This window comes from Thunnus thynnus, chromosome 4 (genome assembly GCF_963924715.1).
Source record: "Thunnus thynnus chromosome 4, fThuThy2.1, whole genome shotgun sequence".
Classification (NCBI taxonomy): domain Eukaryota; kingdom Metazoa; phylum Chordata; class Actinopteri; order Scombriformes; family Scombridae; genus Thunnus; species Thunnus thynnus.
In genome coordinates, this window is record NC_089520.1 from 10,987,199 (window position 1) to 11,011,334 (window position 24,136).

The 24,136-nt window shown below is 39.1% G+C and overlaps 2 protein-coding genes across 7 annotated transcripts in view; both read right to left on the reverse strand.

Annotated features, from left to right (window-relative positions):
• Positions 1–3,445, reverse strand: part of anks1ab (ankyrin repeat and sterile alpha motif domain containing 1Ab) — a 44,455-nt gene extending 41,010 nt beyond the window's left edge. For 2 of the 6 annotated variants that reach the window (XR_010928124.1, XM_067586583.1), the window contains exon 1: positions 2,196–2,754. Coding sequence is in view for 5 of the 6 variants with exons in the window: in XM_067586583.1 (XP_067442684.1) it covers positions 2,196–2,486 (291 nt within the window). In the remaining variant the exon portion in view is untranslated. Of the gene's footprint in view, positions 1–2,195; positions 2,759–3,192 lie in introns of those variants that run through there. The other 4 variants (XM_067586581.1, XM_067586582.1, XM_067586584.1 and 1 more) reach the window with 4 other exon arrangements.
• Positions 3,446–15,769: 12,324 nt separating this feature from the next.
• On the reverse strand, positions 15,770–23,107 carry snrpc (small nuclear ribonucleoprotein polypeptide C). Its single transcript, XM_067586590.1, has 6 exons — positions 23,020–23,107; positions 21,225–21,267; positions 20,984–21,092; positions 19,235–19,294; positions 18,229–18,333; positions 15,770–16,342 (listed from the first exon to the last, which is right to left on the reverse strand). Exons 1-6 carry the CDS (start codon positions 23,025–23,027, stop codon positions 16,221–16,223), a joined length of 447 nt encoding a protein of 148 aa, XP_067442691.1. The 5' UTR covers positions 23,028–23,107; the 3' UTR covers positions 15,770–16,220.
• Between the last annotated feature and the right edge of the window lie 1,029 nt (positions 23,108–24,136).

Sequence of the window (24,136 nt, forward strand, 5' to 3'; positions counted from 1 at the left end):
ACAGGATGCCCTTGAGAACAGGACACCCCACCCAACATGGCCTGAATAAACAGTTCTGTCAGAGAGCAGAGGGGTGGAGCAGAGATCAGGCACGGGACAGGGGGAGATGACATAGAGAGCGGCACTCAAAGCCAAGTTGAAGTTCAAGATGTCTTAGTATTGTGAAGTGATTGCCCTTGTTGTAAAGATGAATCAGGTACATGCTTCCTCAGCCATTCCCTGTTCATGTAACCATAACCTTAGCAAGGCTCAGTCAAGACCACGTAAGTCGAGTCTAATAGAAGTAAGTCTGAGCATCTTTTAGATCATTAAGAGCCCCAACGGACTCAAGAGACCAACAGCATGAACATAAATACAGAACAGTTCTTATTCAATATTCTTTATACTGTTGTTCAGGATGTCAACTGTGATGTCAATCATTCAGTACAGTCCTTAAGAAGATGTTTAGTAAAGTTTGAAATGTGATAGAAACACGAAACAAGGTTTTAAAAAAGGTAAATGGATCCAAACTGAAGCTGAAATCAGTTGAAACCAACAGGTCTGTTGCCAGGATGTTAGATATACTGAATATCATGAGTTCTATAAATTCCCCAAGCAGAGCCCCACCAAGAAATTATGGACTAACCCGTAACCAAACTCGGTAATAAGAGAATGGGAGTGTCTCTTTAAAAATCACAAAATTTCACATTTTACTTCTTTATTTAACTGTTCAAAAGTATTCTCTGTAAAGTTTATTGCCCATAATTATGGTCTACATGTTGTGTTTAGCTTTTTTTTGCCTTAAAAACAATCTAATCTTATGACATTATGTCTGAAATTATATCAGAATCAGCCAAACCCAATATGTGTAATATCTGTGTAATCGTAGAATGTAAAGTCCTCTTCATGTCATGAACACCCCCAAATTTTCCAGATTTAAAGAAAGACAGTATTACAGAGAAAATGATCTGAGTTTCCTGACCTGGAAACCAAGGACTGTAATAAGGAGACTAACGGCCTTGACCGAGACAAGTCAGCGTCAAAACACCCACAAGACCAAGACAAGAATAAATGTTGCCCAACCCAAGTGTTACCTTGGAATCATGACAGTTCTGCCCAGGAAATATGCCATCCTGTGACTCATTTTCTCAAGAATATTATTTGTGTCTTTGGCTAAACATGCAGACAGAAATACACGCAGTCAGTGTAATTATATATAAACAAGAAGCCTTCCTAAACTGAAACTGACATATTGCAATAACACTCAAATATCAACATATGGCAACACAAGACAATGGACTCATTAGTTGGGTATGACAAGACATTTTGCCATAACTTAGCCTAATTAATTCTGAATATGACCTTACATTTTTTCTATCACTGTGATAGGGATTAAGCACTCAGCAGAAATTGTCAGAAATGCTCTAGTCTGCTCTTTTAAAAGAAAAAAAATGTGCCTCTAAGCTGTGTGCTATAATCATATCTTGTCAGTCATCAGCCAATGTAGCCACAGGTTTCAACTATTTAAGTGTGTTTGGAAGTTATGGTAAGAAATGATGATTAATTTCACTCTTTGCAGTGCTTCAGGGTGTACTGCATTGACACTCCAAATTGCTCAGAAATCACAAGTTAAGGCTTTTGGGGCTGAAAGTAGATGGCGCAAGACGACGCAAAGGAGCCAGAGGAGTGCAGGAGGAGACAGTGGAAGCGTGGGTCGGCCCCTGAGACATGTACTGAGTGGATGTGGAATGACAGCACAAGCCCAATTAGTCTTGGATGCCAGGGCTGCTACAGGGAGGTCAGTGCAAGTGATCAAGCCATTCATGCATTCAAGCACTCGCCCGCAGGCATTCTACGCCGACTGCCTGGGTAAACTTACTACACTCTATCACTGGACTCCTGATCGCTCTCATACTGCTGCCTCTGCTCTCCGGCTCTTACTTCCTTCCTTCCTTCCTTCCTTTCTCCCGAAATGTGCTGCCTCGCCCATTCCCCGTTTCTTTCTTTTTTTTCACGCTAATCCCCAGTTGCTACTCTTATCGGTCTCTCTCTTTTTTTTTTCTCCGTCTCACACATTCACACTCACAAAACACACTCTCTTAAGGACATAACACACTCCACTTGAAAGCCTGTCCATGCTTTAACACTGACTGTGCCACTCCCTCTGTCCTCTACACCCTCCCACTTGTTTCCCATCCCCAGAGCTCAAATATTACCTCATCCCACTCAGAGGCAAAAGACGGCATGCGCTCCATGGATGGCTGCCCAGAGCTGCAGTTAGACACAGATCCACTGCGGCCAGCCAGACCTCCATCCTCTTCTCCAAGTGGTGAAGCCAGCAAGTCAGAGTCCGACTTGGACAAACTTCGAATCAGCCCCAGGTCCGCAGGTCTGACTCTGACCGCTGCCGATGCAGACTCAGCTGAAACTTCACTCGAGTCCTTAATGTCAGGCTTTGGATTCTGGATCACCTTGGCAGGATTGGCATCCGGCGTGCACTGTGCCATTGTTTTGGAGCTGCTGAGTGCAGCAGCTCAGGGTCCTCAGTTTCCTGCAGTGTTCTGGTTTTTGTAGACACTGGTCAGTCCAGAGAGTGATCCTGGGTCTTTTAAACGTCTAGTTGGATGTTGTGGAAAGCCAATTAATGGTAGTGCTGTAAGAGACAGAGGAATGAAATATAAGTACTGTAGACTGGGGGAATCTGCCTGTGCGCCAACAGACGCCAACTCAAACAAAGTGCTCCTGTTTGGAGGGAAAGGGAGCATGTAAGTGAGAGACTTGTTGTGCAGAGAAACAATCATCAAGATCCACCCTCCAGTTGTATCCTGTTGCCCTCCCCTTAGTGACGGGCTCCCCCTCCTTCGTCCTCTCAGCTGTGACTTTTTTCATACTTTCTCCTACCCAAATATTTTATTGTTCCTCGTATTTTATGTGGTCATGCAATTCCTGAAAGAGAATATTCCCAGTAGTCTGAAACAAAAAGGATTATATGAAACAAGAGCTATGAATATATCCATGGGCATCTACATATGGCAAAAACACAAGTGCAAACCACTCAGAGACACAGAGATGCATTGACATGTATCCATAGTACTTTAAGATTTAGCTGGTTGCCTAATGCTTGAGAAACTTAAACTCATCACTATCATCTGAAATCAACTGAACACAAAACCTACAACATTTAAAAAGTCCTCTTTTTCTGCTTCCTCTTACCTTCTGACTTATTTTAGCCTCTTTCCTTGCTCTGTATATCTGTGGCTGTCCTGTTCCGAGGTTGTTTCCAGACTCTTCAGGAGGACCGGCTCTGTCCCGTATTGAGCATCAGAGGACGGAAGGATCCCAAAGCCTGGCCTTATTCAGACTGACAGCTGGGGTAATCAGGTTACTGACGCACTGGGTGGCTGCTCCATTTTAAAGGAGGGCGAGACGGGATTCCTCCTTTGCTGTCTGAGTCTGTGTTTTAGAGTGTGTGTGCTGGAGACTGAGGACTGACTTGAACTTAGTTTTGTTATTGTAAAGCATATATGGAGTAAATGGTATTTCCGACCTTTATTTAGCCAGCATGAAGTGCCAAATGATTGTCTGTTTATCTGTCTATTGTGAATACTATTTGGCCCAACTCTATTAAAGCGTCAGTGTTTTCCTAATATCATAAAATTTATGATGTTCCCCTGGATTCTTCTCCTATTTTCCTCTATAAATTCTGCCTGATCAGGAGCTTAAGCTCTAATAGAACCTAATGCACATGTTTTATAGTCGCAAATCCAGTCTAGGCCAAAGTGGTGACACTACACACTGAATTTGATGCCAAAATCATTAGATTACACTGATTTTCTCCACTATTTTGTGATTTATTTGAGGGCAAATATGATGATATCATTTACCAAATGATACTGAGTGTTTTCTATTGTGTTCTTTGACTTGGATGTGTGGGAGAAACATGAACTCTGGGGATCTGCAGAGGTTGAAAAATCAGGATAGGAAATGTTGATGATATGGGAGGAATGTAGAAAAGATCTTACACACTTTGCTATTCATGACTCTTCTCAAAGGGAGTTGATGCTGACAAAAGGAGCTCTTGTGAGGCATCCTTAGTATTCACAGGCAACGGTAGCCGCGCTCAGCCCGGCTCTGCGCCCTGTGCCCTCAATCAGCCAAGTTCCTTGCACGCTCACCTCTTCCCTATGGGTAGCGCTGGTATGTGCATGACAGAAAAGATAACATCCTTCGCCCGCCAAGGAAGGTTCATACTGCCACACACTGCTTAGCTGGCAATAACAAAAGCCACATCTAATGAAGCATGTTGAATTGAATTGCACATCTAATGATCTCTATGACTATGATGAGGATGAAACAATTTAAGTTATCCACATCTACTGTGCCATTTTAAACAATAGAGGCTCTGGAATACAACATGTTTCAAGATAATGATGTCTTCACGGCATATTAGAGGGACTAAAATAAAACATGCATCCCCTTCTTCAGCTGGCTGGCTGCTGAGCCTCGGGCTAAAGACAATGGTGACTCATGAACACTCTTCTCTAGCAAAGACATGCACACTGTGCAAGTCACAGAGAGGCAGCGTGTACAGTAAACACACACACTGGAGTGCAATGTTTTCATGCGCACAGAGTTTATGTCTGTGTTTATGGTTGTGTGCTCATAAATTGTTTGTGCACCTTGACACATGGATTCCTTTTCAGGATTCTTGTGCGTGTTTGTGACATTCTTTCCACCTGCTGTATGTGTCCCCAGGTCCACAATTGACATTTTTAATAACACTGTGCAAGTTCTAAAACCACTTCTCTCACCACTTCAGCCCATAAATCGTTATCCTTGTCTGCAATTTGGTGCCCTGCAGTTCCCACCAAAAATGAGGCCACTGGGTAAAAATCTAATAAAGTTAATCAACCTAGGAAGCTATTACCTTCAGATAGGTTGTTTGGGTTCAAAACAAATCTGCAAATGGCAAGAAAACTACAAATGGTGCAAATCAGTGTCTCCAGCATGCCTGGGAATCTACAGACCCAAATGGCAGTCCTATGGTTCATTCTATGAAATCCCATTGCATTTTGTTTGGTTTGTGTTTTTTTCCTTGGAGAGGCTGAGAGGACATTAACCCGAGTCACAGACAAGAACGCTCTGATGCTGACCTTTGAGGTCACTTGTTCCCCGGTGCAGGCAGAAATAATAATGTACTAGATGAAGTTTTGCTCAGAAGACTATAAATAAAGCGGTCATTTAAGGCCAACAACATATCATAATAATAATGAAAACCCCCGAAACAAACTCGATATCCAGGCAGTAGAAGCAATGCTGTTTGCATTATATTGGTGCTATTGAGAACTGGTATCTCACTTTGAAATGACACTCTTTATATTACTTCATTGTAAAAGTTACTTCAAAGCCAAGGAATGAAATAAATCACTTCAACAAAGACAACAGCAAAACTACCTGCTGTTAGCTCAAGATGGCTAAAGATGTGGCTCCTGTGAAAGCTTTCCAACAAACACGAACAGAGCTGACCTCTCAGCAGGGAAATGGGAGGGCAAGTGTGCATGGCTGAGTGAAGACGTAGCGCTGGATATCCATCAGCATTAGAAAGTGGGAGCGAGAAAAAGAGACCGGAGGGTAGTGATACAATCTTTTCTCATCGCCTAACTGGGTTTAGTCGGTAATCTCACTGGGAAAATCTGTGAAATTTCCTCAAACACCCACGTATCTAATATCATCTACAACATCTGTAGGTTATGGGAAAATCAACATGAAGTTCCCCACAGAAAAGATCTGGCAAATCCCTACTGGTGTGGGGTGTTTTACTGGCATTTTTAGCCAGTTGAGGGATGCTAATGTCAGTCGCTTGGCTGATTTCAGTGAAATGTCTCAAAAACTATTGGCTGCATTGCCATGAAATTTGATACACATATTCATAGTTCCCAGATTATGCATCCTAATGACTTTTGTGATCCCCTGACTTTTCTTCTGATGCCACCATAAAGGGGATATTTGTAGTTTTGAGTGACATATGTTCACAGTTATTGGATGGATTGCTATTAACTTTGGTGCAGACATTCATGACCTCCTCAGGATGACATGTGATAACTTTTGGTTCATCTAGCGACATCATCAGGTCAAACTTTAAATTTATTGGTTTATAATACCTTCAAAACTAATGACATTCCCATTTGCCTCAGCCACAACTTTGTGTTTAGTGCTTATTAGCAAACATTAGCATGCTAACACGCTAAACTAAGATGGTAAACATTACACCTGCTGAACATCAGCATGCTGACGTTAGCATTTCAAAGCATCTCAGTGCCTTGAGTACAGCCTCAGACAGCTGCTGGCATGGCTGTCTCAGTCTTAGTTGTAATTGTCTAATGGGGGGAGGGATAGAAATATTCCTGTACACTCAAGAACAATGATTCAGGGTGCATCAACACTTACGGAAAAAAGCTGAGAAAGCTTCGGGAAGCATCTTACCCTCGAACTACAAGAGCTCTCACACAATGGAATACTAATCACTCCAATAAATAATCATGTTTTTAGTGTGACGGCTGCTGGACAACCAGGATGTGATTCAAATCTGAAGGCTTGAAAACGTGGTGATGCTTTTGAACAAGATGCATTGTTGCCGCAATCTGAAATAGAGAGCAATCAATCCTGAGCGGGACGTTCCAGCATTGTTGCCATGCATTCTTCAAATAATGGTTATCAGTGATGTTATTACAGCACTTATACTGCATCCCTGTCCAAAAGGAAAATATTTTTTGGTCTAGTGTGATAAGGGATTGCTCATTCTTTTCTATCACACTGCATGGCATCATGTGCCACAACAACAGCTGCCGGCCACATAAGGATAAAGATAAATTTAACAGATAAATTTAGCATGCTGGAAAGATCTGAATCAAAGCACACCGTGGAATTCAACTGTAGTTCCTTCATTTGTATGTAAGACGAGAAACGATGGCATGACATCCTGTGTGCAAGAGGGATGTGTGTCCCTGCAGGTGTGTTTTCACCTGTGAGTGTGCAGTGTATTCATGTATGTGTGCATGCACGTGTGTTTATGTGTGCATGTGTATGTGCGTGTATTCATGCAGGGGTAAATGTTTGTGCTGAAGCCGGAGGCACGCAGAGCTTCCTGTGTTAGGTTAATGCTCTGTGCTCTGCTCTCAGTGAAAACAATGGGCACAGCTCCATGTTTTTGAGTTTCTCATCGGGGGGGGGTGATGATGACAAAGACCACTGACAGATTAAACACATTCTATTTTATTGCAGTTGGCCCAGAATGGAAGGTATAAAAAGGCCAAAAGTTTTCGATTAGGCGTAATAACCAACAACCCGTTGCATCTTATTGATGGTATATGCGGAGAGAATATAGAGGGGACGCATTCAAATTCGGAGGGAAGAAAGTACAAAGGGAATAAGTGAGCAAAAGATGCAGAGAGCCACAAAAGAGAGCAGGTAGAGGGGAGGGGATAAGAAGGCAAGGTAATTAATCCACAGATAATGCTGACGGTTCACAGCCAGGTCACTTTCACTGTTACACCGCCATAACAGCCGCCCTTGACAAGCTCCATATCCAGTGTGTACTGGAGATGTATGTCTTAATGATAGTAATGATATTGGCAGTCATGAATCAATCAGACATGCTCAGTATATTCAGCCAAGAGTCAAGAAATGTATTCTCAGGGAAGTGATACTGTTAGACAATCCACTTCCACGGCTCACACAGCACTTTAAGATAGATTAAGAGCACACATAGAGAATGAAGACATTAATCACTGAAGATAGGTGCAGGGAAATCCATTAATAAAAGAAGAGTTTGCACATTCTCAAGGTACAAAATACCATGAACGTCTCTCTGATATCGCTTTGCTGTCCCTGTTGCACACACCATGCCCGCTGTCTCAAATCAAATCTCTTAAAAAAGGCATTCTTTTATGTGCAAAATTGTATTGCTGTGGCTAAATTTGCCTTCATCTTTAGATACACAGTGCTTAGCCAAAGGCTCTTAGCCTTTTTAACTTTCAAACATCAAAGAATTTTATAGAGTAAGAATCCTTCCTTAAAAATAGACTCCCTGCACTTGACTCTACATTGAGCACAATTTTAGAAGCAATTTTACTTGTTACTGGAGTAAAAAGCAAGACAGCACTCTAGTATTCAGTCCTAGCTTGCTGTCATGACTACGTCAGATTTAAAAGGTAATATTGCTGGACATTTTTGTTTTGACCTGGATTCACTTGGTGATTCTTATTTTAGAACAAGTTCCTATTGTTCTGTGGACAGTATGTTATTGTCTTTATCTTGGAGAGCTTGGTCAGTAATGACTGTGAAAATGAACTAATCTCCAGAGAAGCATGACTTGAAAACATGACTGCTCTAATGGCAAAAGTTGGTGGATATCTCTCGGTAAATGAATTAAATGTGCCTGGAAATGGTTTGGGGTTTGCTTTAAGGGCTTGAATGTGTTGATTTATTGGAGAGTTGACTATCTATCTCAAATCTTTGGCAAAAGAAAGAAGGAAGTGAAGAGAGAACAATGCCCAACAGTAGAAAGCAGTCTCTTGTATGCTTAGATGGATTTTGCACATTTCTAACAAGAGCGAAGTCCTTGTATTAAACACCATTACATGCATGAGTGAGATGGTAACAGATGATGGGTTTTTCAATTTCACCTTGGGTGCATATTGACTGACAGGAGGGAACAACAGAAATTTCTGTAGGGGAGATAAGCAGAGAGACACTTGATTGCAAAGACAGCTTCCCGATAGAAACAATTTGGGCTACTTGAGGCATTTACGTACGTGTGCATCTGAGGTTGGAAAAGAAGTGATTTGTGAAAGTTCTCTCCTTTCTGTGGTGCTCAAGCAGGTTGGTAATCTTCCACGATCATTATGAATAAAACTGCAGATTTTGCACCTTCATTGTCCTTCATGTTGAGTGTTTGTGTTCAGGTAAAGAGGACTGAACTGAAGGTTTAAGATTGTTCGTGCTGCTTCTGATGAGAAGAAATACTTGAAGCACAAGCAGAAGGTCAGAGGACCCAGTTTCATGCACATACACATGCACACTTCTTATGTCTTTATCCATTTAAACTCAGGAATTACTTTGATGTCTATCATTCTGAATGTCTTCATTTTATTTCCTTTTTAGGTTGATTAATATATGCAAAAAAAACCATCACTGCCATAGACTTTACATAATACCTAAAAAATGCTAATACTGCTCTCTGCCTTTGGATAATCTTCTCAGAATGCAGCATCAACACAATGTATTAATTGAGATGTCTTTTAATAAATTTGTTTAAGAAAATCAACTTTATTTTGATTGATTACAGTACATAATTCATATGGATTAAATCTCTTTGTTGAGTGTCTGTCCATCTACTGATAATATTCATGTTGAGATCAGTATAATGAATTAATCAATTAAATAACTAGATATGTGATTTAAAGGCTTTACCACACCAAATCACAGATTTCCTCAAGTCAAAATCTGAGATAGTGTATAGCTGTTACTGCTACTCTGCTAGCGGGAGGCTAATTAGCTTTAGCGGACATTTAGCTCCATCATTATTGGATTTATGTAGTGAATAGCAAAATAAATAACCAAGATTTACAGTTCATTAAAACTTATAGCTGGGGAAAAATAAGTACATTTAGTGTTAGCTTTAGCCAAGGCTAGCTGCTAAAACTAGCTTTTACTTGATGTAGCCAGAGTACAGTTACTGTTGTTCAGCTTGGTTTTATTTCCATTTTGTAGTTACTACAAATTTTACATGCTATTTTCATGGAAATTGTACATATTCTTGAAATAATTATTTTTATGTGGTCAAACTAAATTTTGACCAAATCTGTGCTTGCAGCATTTTGGCTTATGAGGAGAACTAAATAATATAACAAAATAGAAATAGAATAAAATAGGAATAGAAATCAAACTGTGTCAAATGTATGATGAAGTAAAAACCTAGAATGGTGTGTGTGTGTGTGTGTGTGTGTGTGTGTGTGTGTGTGTGTGTGTGTGTGTATGTGTGTGTGTGTGTGTATGTGTGTGCGTTTATACATATGTCTTATATATATCTGTTTATATATAGATATGATGGCCCATCAGCTATGGGCTGGGGACACTCTTAAGTGGCAGAAATTTGCAACTACTTTTATATGCATGTATGGATACGAACCATATGTTTGAGGTGATGAGGACCCTGATAAAAAATTCAAGTCCTTTAGAGGTGAGGTCATATGAAAAATGTATTGAGTAAAGTTATGCCAAATTTAGACCTTCAGAATTGGGGGGGGGGAAACACACCTCCAAAACAGAATATAAGAGTCTCATTACCTAACGTGTACTGGACTGTTTCTTTTTTTTTTTCATCCACCTTTAGAAATTATATTATCCTGTCAGACTTGTTCGTGTTGCCTGAGAGATATACTGTTTATCTTACCAGATAAACCATTAATCATAATAATAACATTTTGTTTTGCATTTTAAAATTATTTAACAAGTGAACAGTTTTTGATTAGTTTGAATTCACTTGATTCTATTAACATTATTTAATAAGTGAACATACAGTACCAGTCAAAAGTTTGGACACACCTTCCCATTCACTTGAATGACAAAGCGTGTCCAAACTTTTGACTGGTACTGTATTTAATTAATGTAAATTTGTGCCTGCATTCAGCTCTATTTTAGTATCAAGAAAGCTGTTTCAGAAGAATTAATTATAAACAAATCATGCAGTAGCTTTTCTGGAACTTTCAACATGTTCTTCAACAGCAGATGTTGAAGATTCATAATTTTTCACTAATCTAACCTTTTCTAAATATAACCTTGTTACATCTAATACTGTCCTCACACGAGGAGAGGCATTAAAACCATGGTTACACTGTGCTAACAGGACAGTGCAAGGTGCTGAAATTAAGTCTAATAAATCTACCAGAAATGTGAATTCTAACACTATTTTAATTACTGAACAGTCAAACAGAAATGACAACAACAGTACTTTCAATCAACCATAAATGAAGCTGTCCACTGTTTATGTATACAGTGTAGGCCTACGTATAACCAATAAAGTACATCTTGAAGTGTTAAAAAAAGCTGTAACTCTGTTAGCCCTCTCTTACTGATGGAAAACTTTACAGCTGCCCTCAGATACAACCCTAAACAGTCTTATAGATCAATCTTTTTTCTCAAATGGATTTAAAGAAATAAACAAACCATATAGTCCTGCCTTTTCACTGTGTCTGTTAAAGCCCCCTCACAAATAAAGACTGTGAAAAACTGGCTCCTGGTTAAATCTAACTGCAGACCTTTGGCCTAGAGGTTTAATGCACTGAGCATGCAATCATAACGTCCCCAGCTGGAGGAGCCTGGCTTTGTTGCATTCACCCCAGCCAGGTTATTTCCTGTCACCTCTATACTGTCAACTCTCCAATAAAGACATAAAATGCCCCAAAATATACTTAAAAATAAGTATGAACTTTGAAGCTTAAACATTATTTGGGTGTAAAACGGCCACCTGCGAATCTGAAGAGACCAGGTTGGAAACATCAGTGAATGCAGTATCTGACTTCACATACAAGCAGGGTGGGTGGTTTGGGATGAATTTTATATTTAAAATCCATCAAAAATTAATATGACATTTTGACATATTTGTTACCAATTTATGTCTTATTTCACACCAGTAGTTAGAATTGTGTAATCGTTATGTAAATTGTTTGCCTGTCCTTTTGACTTTATGAAACTCAGCTGTGAAGTGCAAAATACTTTCAATGCAAATGCTGAAAGATGAATATTTAACATGGTTATTTATAAAACATGGCAATGCACAATGCAGTGGAGCAGGTGAAGGAGAATCACTGTCAGAGTCCACAGTGCGTACAGCTGGCCGGTGGCGGGCCACCGCGGGGCGAACGCAAGATGGATAATACTGAAGTAGGGCAGCTAACAATGTTATGTGTGCACACGATGTTCACCCAGTGAGTAACTAGTTCTCACAGTCACATTCATTTACAGTATTTAGCTGATGTTATGTTGTCATTTTGCTTGAGGACGCATGAGGCTGTTTGTGGTGACTGAACCTGTGATGTTTCATTTCAGTAAAGCCAAAGAACTTGCTCGCTGATATAAATCACTGCTTGTAGAAGATGAAATAATCATTTTTTCCGGGTCACTTGCAAGGCCCGCTAATTAAATTACTCTTAATTGAATATAATTTGATGTCATTCATTTGCTAACTGACCAGGTGTTGCATTTCAACATCTGTGGAAGACGGTAATCCGTCTGTGAATCCTGAAAAAAAACTTTTATGTATGTAAAGCACAATAACAGCAAAAAAAAAAAAGTGAAATTGCATATACAGTTACGGCATCCACAGACTTGTTTTTTTTACAGCAGGTTAGTGAGAGATTAGATGTAAGCTTTGCTTTGTTTTCTCAGATACTGTGATGTACTACATCTGTATCAGCCCGCGGGCCCTTGGGAGCCCCTGCTAGCCAACACAACCACCGAAACCAGCAGATTCAAGAGGCTCTCCCTGAGGCCAAGGAAAATGGATATTGATCTGGAGGCATGACTAAATGGATTAAATTACAGAGTAGTGTTGGTAGCAGGGCAGCAGAGAGAATGAGATGAGAGGGAGGAGGAGGAGGAGGTAGAATATAGATGGTGGAAGAGACAAAAGGCAGGAGGAATAGGGGAGATAGGGGGGGGGGTATTGTATTGAAAGAGTCTACCAAAATCTTTGCCTTGCAGACCGCTTCCCCTCTGTGATTCTTTTAATCAATAGCCCACCCAGCATCCCTGTGCAATCATCCCCTGCATGCCATACTTCCAAGCACCATCCTGGTCTTCATGCAGTTATGAGCCAATTGGCTTTAGAGGAATCGACAGTCAGCGGATTATCATTTTCCATTCAACCAAGGCTGTTGAGTGGTAAGAATGCCAACTGCATGCTGGGAGCAAAAAGATGCATCATCATGAATACAAAACCCAAATGATCCTTCAGAGAGTGTAAATTTGGGCGGATCTGACTGGCCAGCGGTCGCAGTCAGACCATTTTGGTATAAACAGTTAATCAATCAGCAGTCCTCCGCAAAAACCCCCTTTCATGCTCGTCTCCTGCGTGGCCTTGCTGATGGGTCCGGGGGTTGCAGAGAATCGCTTTCGGAGCGCCTCTGTGAGTCCTGAGTGTTGATATTCGGGACATTAACGCGTTCACGTGTATGACAGGAATATCAAAGAGCTGAGTGCGAGCTGCACTGTAAAAAATGAAAAAGTTGAGAAAATTCATCAATTCGAAAAAAAACTTAAGACAATTTAATGTTATTTCTCAGGTGTTTCATAGTAATTGCATCATCAAGGTATGCAGCACATAGGTCACTTCTCCTGCTACTGTTGATAATATCTATGAGCAATTGTTTGTTTGTTTTTTCTCCCCCTCCCATCTAACACAGTATCTGTCCAAGCTAGCCAGTGGCTGTTCATGAGTGGTTTCCCTCCTGTAAGATTTATTCTAATACACATTTCTCATGATCAAGGCTTATTTCCCCAACTCCTGAGCCCTAATCACAAACACTTTTTCCCACTCCACTTCATTCCCTTCAGGGCAATGCTCCACTTCATGGCTAGATTGAATATTCATAAAGACTCTTCCGATTTCAGATGACACACGGGCATCTGCCTTTGCTCGACATATGCATAAAATGTGCATTAACATGGTTTTATTCCTGTCTCAGCGATGTGGAGAGTGGATGTTTATAGTACATTTAATGGAATCCATCCCTTAGAGTGGCCATCAGATTGCATGTAATCTACAAAAGTCTCTTTGAAGATCACAATTTACAACATGCATGACTGACAGCTACCAAAAAAATTATCTAACGTGCTGCACGGTGCAGTTTGGATTGTCTTTGCAGTGCTTTCCCTCCGGTCTGCAAGTATAGGCTATAAATTGGCAAACACAGCGTGAAGGCTATTGCCCCCCCCCCCCAACAAATTTGTTTCTTTTTTATATGTGGCCTAGAAATTTCTTTAACCATAAAAGCCACAAAAAAATGTCCTCTGGGAGTGTGAGATACAAAGAAATTTGACAGTCCATGGTAGCACATAATCAGTCATTGCACATCATTCCAGTGTCTTGAAGTTCTAATTGCAAAGCATTATGACTCTCTAGCTCCATCTGTTGAGAAGTTTTTAAATAATTATAGGGAGACATTTGTGATTACGGGATAAAGAAGTTACAATCTAGCGAGAGGAGAGTGCTGAATTCTTGCAAGGCATTGTAGATACTAATGTCAGCTGGGATAATGACTCGTGAGCAGCAGCAGCAGCAGATTCTTATATAAGAGCGGTAATTCTTCAAAACACGCTTGACTGAATAAACTAATGAGGGTTGGAGTCAAGTTTTTCATGTCTCATGATACAATAATTTTAACACCCTTTTTCTATATATCGTCTTAATCTATTTAGGGTCTTGGGAGATGGAAGTATATCCCAGCTCCCACTGGGCAGGACGCAGGGGGGACACCCAGTACAGGTCACTTGTCTAACACACTTGACAAATACATTCACACCTACAAGGCAGAGAGAACATGTGAACGCCACTCAGACAGAAATCCCAGGTGGCCGGGTTGGGTTCAAACTGAGGACTTTTTCTGCTATGAAGTGAAAGGGTTAACCCTAAAATACTAAAATATTTTGAGAGCTTGAATCTGAAGTTTAATAGTTTTGATTAAATAATAGACCTGATGTTTGCATAATGTTGATTAAAAAATGACAAAAGATGCTCCATTTTGGTCAAGATTCAACTAAAAATGTTCCCATTGTCTTACTCTTACAGCAAACATTTCTTTTCAGTGATGCTTTGTCAGGCTCTCGGTGAAAAATCTGTGAACATACCAGTTTCACACTTTGTAATCTGGTGAATTTCTGGCAAATCTTTGGGGGGTATTTTTTTACCTTTTTATCAGAAAGACTGAGAGTGAAGATACAGACAGGATACAGGGAGAGAGAGAGAGAGGGGGGTATTACATGCAATGACGGTCTCTTGCCAGAATCAAACCAGGAATGCTCCACTTACATGGTATATTAAAGGGCCACTCCAGCGTTTTAGTGTTGCAACTCCATACAGTCGGGGGACTTGACAAAGACAAAAAAAAAGGTCAAAATCTGAAATATTATAACTTTTAACTTTAATTTTTTATTCTCAAATTTTAGCTCCTCCACAGCCAGATGACATTAAACAACTGTTTTCATAGGCTGTGAAATCTTTAATGTGTAATATTGGTGGAGTGTCAATTTAACAATAGGGCGTGCATTACTACAACCACAAGAATTTCTGAGCATCATAAGGAATTTCAACAGCATATATCCCCAAAATCCGACTGACTGCGCAAACTGGTTTAAAGGAATAGTTCAACATATGGGAAATGCATTTATTAATGCTAAGAGTTGGATGAGATACCACTCTCATATTTGTCCAGTTAATATAAAGCTACAGCTAGGTGATGGTTAGCTTAGTTTAGCATAAAAACTAGAAACAGCTCTGTCTGAAAGATTTGCTCTCTCTCCTGTTAAGTTTTGTTGCACCTGTCCTACACATACATACATACATACATACATACATACATACATACATACATACGCACACAGAGTTTTGTGACATCACATAATTTCAGCATAGCTCTACCCAGCTTCAACCCAACAAGAGGTCTAATCAGCCAGAGTAATTAAAGAGTAACACCTGTAAAGAAGTGTAGGACCTTAAAAACAACAACACAAACAGGTTTGAAATCACCGCTTTATTTCTCAAAGCAATGCAATGAAATATAACAAAAACAATTAAAACCTAAAAACAAAGCAAACAATGTAGTAACAAATATTGTCAAATCAAAAACGCTCTAAGATGTGTTTGCTGAACAGTACGTCAAAGTGAGAAGAGATATTCTAATCTTGACACCAACACAGAGGAGGATAAAAAAAAATCTTTTCAAACAGTGATCTGAAATTTATTCTAATGAGTTGAATAGTAATAAATACCAAGATTCAGGCAAAAAAAAAAAAAAAAGTAATTACACAAAAATGATATAATTACATCCGGGGTCGTACATTTAAGGTTGAAGAGGATGAGAATTTAAAAAAAGTTGCATCGTTAAATCCAAGTGTTAAACCAAGCGTCCTCACTCGACAATGTCTGTTCATGGCAACGAAGAACGGAGAAAATACGCTCTGTCTTATCTGTCCGGTCGCATCATGCCTGGTCTGACTGGCATCATCATTGGACGAGGGTGACGCATCATGTGTGGTGGTCCTGGCATCATCTGCATGGGTCCTCCCATTGGCGGCCTCATGCCTCCTAACAATGAAGAGACAGAGAGCTTAGATATGGCTTTATACACGCCTAAAACTACTTGTCAGTGTATTTAAAGCTCATATTGTGTTTCATATTAAAATGCCTGTTTATATTTAATGGGCTACTGTGGCATGAAATCTCTTACTCCTTTTCCCTTCATGGTTTTTGATTCTGTCTTTAAAAAAAAAAAAAAAAAAGGTGCCCTGTGGAGTTTTCTTGTGAATGTTTATGTTTTCATTGAGTGTTATTCACCAAAATGTATTGTGTCAGAGCTTTCCATAAGCGCCTGCTGCCGGCCAAACAGCCGAGTACTTTATTATATTAATTCGCTTCAAGACAATGCGAGCGTGACGAGAGAGAAACGTGCCTATCTGTCTGTATCAGTCCTGCCCCCACATGCTCTATATATTATATATATATGTGTGTGTGTGTGTGTGTGTGTGTGTGTGTGTGTGTGTGTGTGTGTGTGTGCTGAGAGGTTGTGTCCTGCCGCATAGAGAGCAGAGAGTCGTCTCCAGTGTTTGACGAATATAAGCAAAATAACTGATGACAAAACACATTAAGAACTGCATTGACTGCACAGACAGGGGACGTCCTCATCAGACGGGCTACTACAGAGCAGCAACTTGATGACTGCGCAGTATTAAATAGTCCAGAAAAAACGCTGCATTTTCCCATATACACCACACACACACACACAGACGTTTATGGGCTTAATGAATGAATGAATGAATCATCTTTATTTACATTGTGCTTTTTTACAGCAGAGCCTTCTCTAAGACGCCTTGCAAACACACACTAGAACAGGCGATGTTGTCAAAGTAACAGGCCTTTGTCATATGAGGAAAATGTAGACTACGCCTCAGAAGCCCTGAATAAAATATGATGTAATGGGACTTCCTGCAGTATTATATATGATCAAGGATATATGTTTTTCCATATCATACATTTTATCCAGAGTTTCAGATGACTACAAGTTGAGCTGATTCAGTAGAGTCACATGATTTGAGTCAAGTGATTCACATTCTTTGTTATAGATTTATTTCTATAAATAATTTAATTTAAAACCAATACATATGCTGGATAAGACATGGTATTTAAAACATGTTCCCCCTTAAAATAAGCTTCTTTACTTTCGTTGAATAAGAGCACATTTATGTTTCTAGTAAAACGATACATTAACCATCACTGCGGCATGTCTTGATAAACCTTACAGTGAAGGTGTCAATAAATAAATTAAAATAACCCTTAGACCCTCCTAGCTGGCTACTTTTTTCCCCATTGGCTGGCTACTTCGTATCATTTGGGAAAGCTCTGATTATGTGTCCTTGATGCCTAACAAATGTGTTGAATGCATCTCCTTCTTCATAAAACATTTTGCAAACCTGAATTTTTAAGTATTTTAAATCCTGCATTGTTTACATCCATGTTAACTAGCTCGCAGTCCTCTTCTTGCCTGCGTTCGTTGGTGAATTACTGACAGCGGAACAGCATGAAACTGACGGCAGGATGAGAATGGTACACAGCACCGACAAAAACATTGCTCCATAGTAGAGAGTTAGAGTTTTAGTTGTTTTTGAGGAAAAATGCAATACGTGTTTGTTACAGCTTCTCAAATGCGAGGATTTGAAGACTGTATGTGTCATACAGGACGTCTCCTTGGGCTCTAAGAAGTCATAACGAGCAGTTTTCTCTATTTCTGACATTTTATAGACAAAATTATTAAATCGAGAAAATAATATGGCAGATGAATCGATCGTGAAAATACTTAATAGTAGTTACAGCCCTACTTCAAACGGCTACTAGGAGTCTGAAAACTCCCGGGGTAACCTTTACGTTAACCAAATTCCAAAGTAATAAAGCTTTTCCCAGAGAAAAACGTGTCTTACCCGGTCCGCCAGGCATCATTCCATGAGGTGGAGGCCCCATCATGGGCATCATAGGAGGACCTGCCATAGGTGGTGTTGGTAGCATACCTGGGCGTGGAGGACCACCTGTGTTCATGACAGTAGGTGTTAGTGGGCAAAGGTGTATTACGAGGAATCAGGAATCAAGGAATCTGGTTACATTTAAGCTGAATTTGGCAGACGAAGCAAAACACACATCTGTGTAAATGTCATGTAAAACTATTCAGTTGTCAGACAGACATTTCAGTGATAGATAAAATTATTCAAACACTATTTGGAAAAAAAAAAAGTCCACTTTTGCAAACACTTCTCCAAATGTGGGTCATATTAAGCTACAAGCAAATTAGCGGAAATCGTTGTTAACTTTTATGCGTCCTTTTATCCGAGTTCGGCATTTGTTGTCATTATTTCAGACGGTGCCCCTTGACACAGAAAATATTTTTGCAATTCTTTGATTGATACGTCTGCAAATGTGGCCACCAGCGATTTGGTCTCCGTGGAGCTCTGCCTTTCGTCTCTTTGAAAAATCACGCATCAAAGTACGGAAAACAAGACAATTTTAATAACTCGGAATGCTGCTTATTTGCATTTGATTGAAATTCAATGGACAGTTTGAATATAATATTAATATCTGCCTTCATTTCAGTCGAGTCACCACATCCTGATACTCAGTAATATAGTGGGTGAGTAAAACCCTGTAACAAAGATGAATGACAACACCTAGGAAGTAAAAAGAAAAAAAAAACTACCATTTTATTTAAGTTTCTATTATGAGCAGGTGGTAGCTATTTAAATCAGCAGTCATTTACATTCCATAAAGCTTCACATTTCTGTTATTCTAATGAAATGCATTTGAATGGACCTTGAAATAGAGCAGGATGAGGACAGTTTTTTTCCCATATTAGTGGGAATCTAACTATAAAGATCCAGTACCCGTGTTATGGTTAGTTAATTGAATTACTGCAGAGCTGAAAGACGATGGACTCACCGGGGGGAGGGCCACCGGGGAACGGTGTGGGAGGAATCTTTCCCTGTTGAAACGCGGCCGCTGTCGGGAGAGAAGACAAAACATGAGCGCACAAATATTTAATGGATTGTATCAATAATGTACAGCACCCTATCCTAAATGTAGCCTGTTACATATGCTACATATGGAAAAAAACAAACAAACAACAATCCAAAAGGGAAACGCATAGCGAAACACATTGTCTACATGTCCAAACTTTACGATGCGAACTATGCTAATGTTAAACACAGACTACTAATGACAAATCAAGAGTCACTTATGAAAAAGAAACTGCATTCCTGACATGCTGGAAGGATGTGTAGCTGACCCTCCTTCTTCTTAAAGCTCTCTTTGTTTGCGTAGGAGAATTTTGTCAGTCAAACAACATATTTCTCCACGGTGGACAATACTACGCTCTACTTCTACACTGGCTTTGCGTCCCTCATTTGGATTAGTGGTTTGTAATCTCAACGGGGGCCCAAGTAAGCCAGTGAAACATAGTACACTATTTAAGCAGAGTTTGGATATCCCACACATGTACATAAGCATGACTAGTGTGGGCTGTGTAACAGGCTTTACTCTAAACACTAAGTTTACTGTATACATCAAACCAGGGTGCTAATTATATAAAGACTGCTGTTCCCACATCTGGGGTGTGAACAGTTAACTGCACCACTAAACAAATCCTCAGTAATATGTAACGGCCACTAGAGGTCACTTTCATATTTAAGTTTAACTTGCTGCACACATGAAATGTATCCCAGTTCATGGGTTGATCCACTGAAGTCCACATTTCAAAGCCCAAAACAACCCCAGTCACACCGTGCACTCAGCAAAATGCTTTTTTAAGACCTCTACAGAGAAAATCTAATACCCTTTCCAAAGCAAAACTAATGCTCATTAGGGCTGAGCTTTATGTTTGAAATCAATTTGACAATATTAATAGAGATATTTTTGTATCTCTATATAACAAGCATATGTAAAATCTCATAAAGTAATCAAACTCTGTGTTAAAAAAAAGCATTTTAATTTGAAATTTAAAATTTTAATCACAATTTGCTTGGAATTGTTGTGTAAAACAATAAGGCTGTTCTGGTTGTTCTCATACTCATGGAGTCAGCTAGTAGGTTAATTCTCCACATTAAGACAAATACATGTTACAGTATGTTTACCTTAAATCCACTTTAACAGCCCATTAAATCTGTAAACTCCAGCTAAGCAGTCACCACATTATAAGTCCACTCTGCTCTTTCATGTCACATGTTGGCTGTTGCCAAACTACAAACATTATTATCCAGATTCCAGCAACTATCAGAAATAATAAAGGACTTTGTCTCTCCTCTGAGCCCTCCTGACTAACTGTCTTTAGCTGAGGATCAACTGTACTAGTTTGTGTTCTTCTTTAATGCTTTTACCTACGTGAGAGCAGGTGGCGGTCTGTGAAGAACCAATTGAAACATGACCAGAAAAACACCGAAAACCAAACCAAATGTTTGGCATTTTTGCTTGAAAACTGCCTCCAACGATTATCTAAATTGTTGCAATAAATTTACTATCTGTCTATCAATTAATTGACTAATCTTTGCAGCTCTAAGTAAAACGTCTTGAAGAAAAAAAGTTTTCCAAGATAACAGAGTAAACCCACGTCTTTGAACAGTCCAAGAAACCCTCAAACAAAATCAAGCAGCAATTTCATTCCTGTGAAAAACTGTTAAGACAATAATTACTTACTTGTTTTATCAATCAAGCTCTGAGCCTGCTCCTCCATCCATTTCTGGTAATAATCTTTCACATTTTCTTTGTGTTTTCGACCGCTGCAGTGCGTCTTCCTCACTGACGGCTAGAGCAGAGGCAGAACAGAATAAAATTTAACAGGAGCAGAATACATCAAAGACAGTTCAGTTCTTTAATGCTTTTCAAGTATTTGATTTCGTGAATCATGAAATATATATGATACAAACAAACATCTTACCGAATCATGTGTAAGGTAGGTGTCACAGTAGTCACAGTAAAACCTGTGGAATAGTAAAATTAAAAAAAAAAGGAGTCAGGGTAGTGTTACAAATCCCAGAGCTGCGGCCATGACCTGTTCTAACACAATATACTTTACATTAGAGCTTTGATATACACTCACCAAGCACTTTATTAGGAACACCAGTGCAATCTAATGCAATCCAACACAACAGCTCTGCCATTAATTCTACTTTTACAAAGCTTATACATTTTCATTTTTTGAAGGAAAGGTGATAATTCTACTTTGTTAATTATCGAGGTCATAGCGACTGCTGGTGGTGGAGCGCATTATATTGAAAAGTGTTCCTAATATTTTGTCCACCCCATTACCATACATGGGGGGGGCAAAATATTAGGAACACTTTTCAATGTAATGCACTCCAGTACACCAGTAAGACAAGTAGTTTTGAGATGTCCAACAAGAAAGTTTAATGTCCTGCAGAATATCGATATAATATTTTATACATCTTCACCCAGGACCCACATGGTCTTACCCCATGTTCACGACTTTTCATGTCAGCCTTAAAACAGCAGTCAGGTACCCATATAAAGGTTGAAATAGATTTTTCTCACTGTAATCATTCCTCCTGTTCATACTGACAATTAGAAGATCCTCTGTGTTTTGAGCAAAAATGTATTTACTAGTTTATCTGAAGATAATGAGGCTTCAATCGTCTTTCAGATTTTTCAGATGAAGTGAATATCTTCAACAGTTACAGTCTTTTTACCAATAACGTCCCTCTTAGTGACTCGATGGACAGTTTTTTTTCCTGTTCAGCTGCAGTAAAAGTATAGGAACAATAAGAGGGACTTTTAAATACATTTTTGCACAGAAGGAGGACTGTGGATTTTGTCCCCCATCATTTACATTGTAATTGCATTATGAAGGGATCTTCTAAAGGCCAGTATGAACAGGAAGCAAGAAAAAAATGTTTCAGTGTTAATTTTGGGCACCTCACTGTTGTTTTAGGACCGACATGAAACATGTTTAGTCAAATTAGATTAAAAAGGGAATTGATTTTATCACTAAATTCTATGTTCTTACTTTGTGAGTTGTAGCTACTTATTTTATTGATATGACTGCAGCTGCATGACGACACCTTGTAGTTAACGACCTTAACCTTAGAAGTTAACCAGTTACTAACAATACGCGTTTGATTTCGTTTTATAGCTTCGTGCACCATCAGTATAATCTGCTCCTATCCCCTGAAAACTAACTACAACGTTAGTATACCGAGTTACAATGGACCCAATGTTAATAATATTATAAAAACAAATGTTGAGCTAGGAGAAGACCTAGATACTCAAAATCATGGAAAGTATGAGCATATTATCAATTACATCAAAGCTGAGAAAACAATCTGCTGAAGAGGATCGTGGGGTACGGTCGAAAACTCAAGAACAGGGGACTAAACAGATCTTGAATTAAGATTGTTTTGTAAACCAGCGTTGCGTTGCTACGTAATTTCGACCTCTAGTTGATAAAATTATTTGATAATAAGGTGCTGTGATTGTCTTTTGTGTGGCAACCGTTGCTCATAAATTGCGTTCACGTCGAGGTTTGCTCCAGCAAGTAGACACAGCCCAAACAAAGCTCACAACGTTCAGAAGGATAAAAGCGGATCTGTTTCATTGGTTTTCAGGGGTTATCTTAACCTCATGTGTCTCTCTATACAAATACAAACAATTTTTGATTTTGCTGAAAAGTACAAGACAGAGATTAAGCGTTAACATTAAGGAAAAACTGAACTTACTTCGGCATGTTTCGAAGCTTCCTCCGCTAAGAGCGCGCTTCCGGTGTTCCCTATAAATGTTCCCACCAGATATGAGACGTACCCATACTAAGTTCCGCCTGAAAGTACAGAGAAAATATTTTACTACAAATGTTCTGTTTGTTTGTACCTTTTTTAGTCTTTCCTAACTTTTCATAACTTTTTCAGAAATAGAACAAGTTATAAATATCTGTGCATAAAATACACATTTCTTCTCCCAGTGGACTTAATTTTACATCAGAATAGAAAAACAAGAATATTTTCACTTGACTGTTTCAAGCCTCCTCCTGTGTAAAAATGTACCAATAAAAAAAAGAAATATGGCATTGTAGTAACAGAGAGAAAAAAGAATATGAGGTTCAAAGAAAGCATTATTTTTACCTGACAAGAACACCTACATACAAAGGTATATCATTTACACACCTCATCATGTATGCATGTCCACAGCTACACACACCCATACCAATATTTGAAAATAAAGGATTATTTTCAACTTTCCTAGGAAAACTGAGATAGCATCAGAACACTTGTTTAGGTCTTAAGTTGATGATTCTATCAGTAGCTGTCAGTAAAAAAGTTGGGGAGACGTTTCTTTGCACTCACCTTAAATCTGAATCTTAGCAGTGCATGACTGAAATCGTGGTCCAGTAAACAACTTTGACAAGTGTGATATGGACACTAGAAACCTCCAGTGCACACACACTGAGAATGGACTTTTCAGTGAAGTAGGAGGCATCTTGCATCCAGAAGTTAAACTTTTGAAATGAAAAATATTTGCATATTTCAAAATTCTGGATTTTAAATGAGGGAGAAGAAGCAGCAATTTTAAGAATATTTAACTAGTTAATTTAACTTTTTTTGTGGGAAAAAAAAACATCACACACAAAACTTAGTTTTAAAACATGTTAGGGGGTCTTTAAACTTTTGGTATACTCTGGTACTGACTTGCATATGAAGTAGCTTGGATTTCATTGATAAACCAAAATATTTTTTATTCTAATCGTGGACTTACAGCTATGAATTGGGTGATGCCTTATCTTAAAGATCCCCTCCAAACATGTTTCAGGACAAATAAAAATCCTCTGCTTGAAGTAATAAA

Excerpts from the sequence above, each read along its gene's own strand:
- snrpc (XM_067586590.1), bottom strand. Across the intron at positions 21,093-21,224 it reads CCTACCTTACACATGATTCG|CCGTCAGTGAGGAAGACGCA; the intron begins GTAAGATGTTTG and ends CCTCTGCTCTAG. Across the intron at positions 19,295-20,983 it reads GAGCTTGATTGATAAAACAA|CGGCCGCGTTTCAACAGGGA; the intron begins GTAAGTAATTAT and ends CTCTCCCGACAG.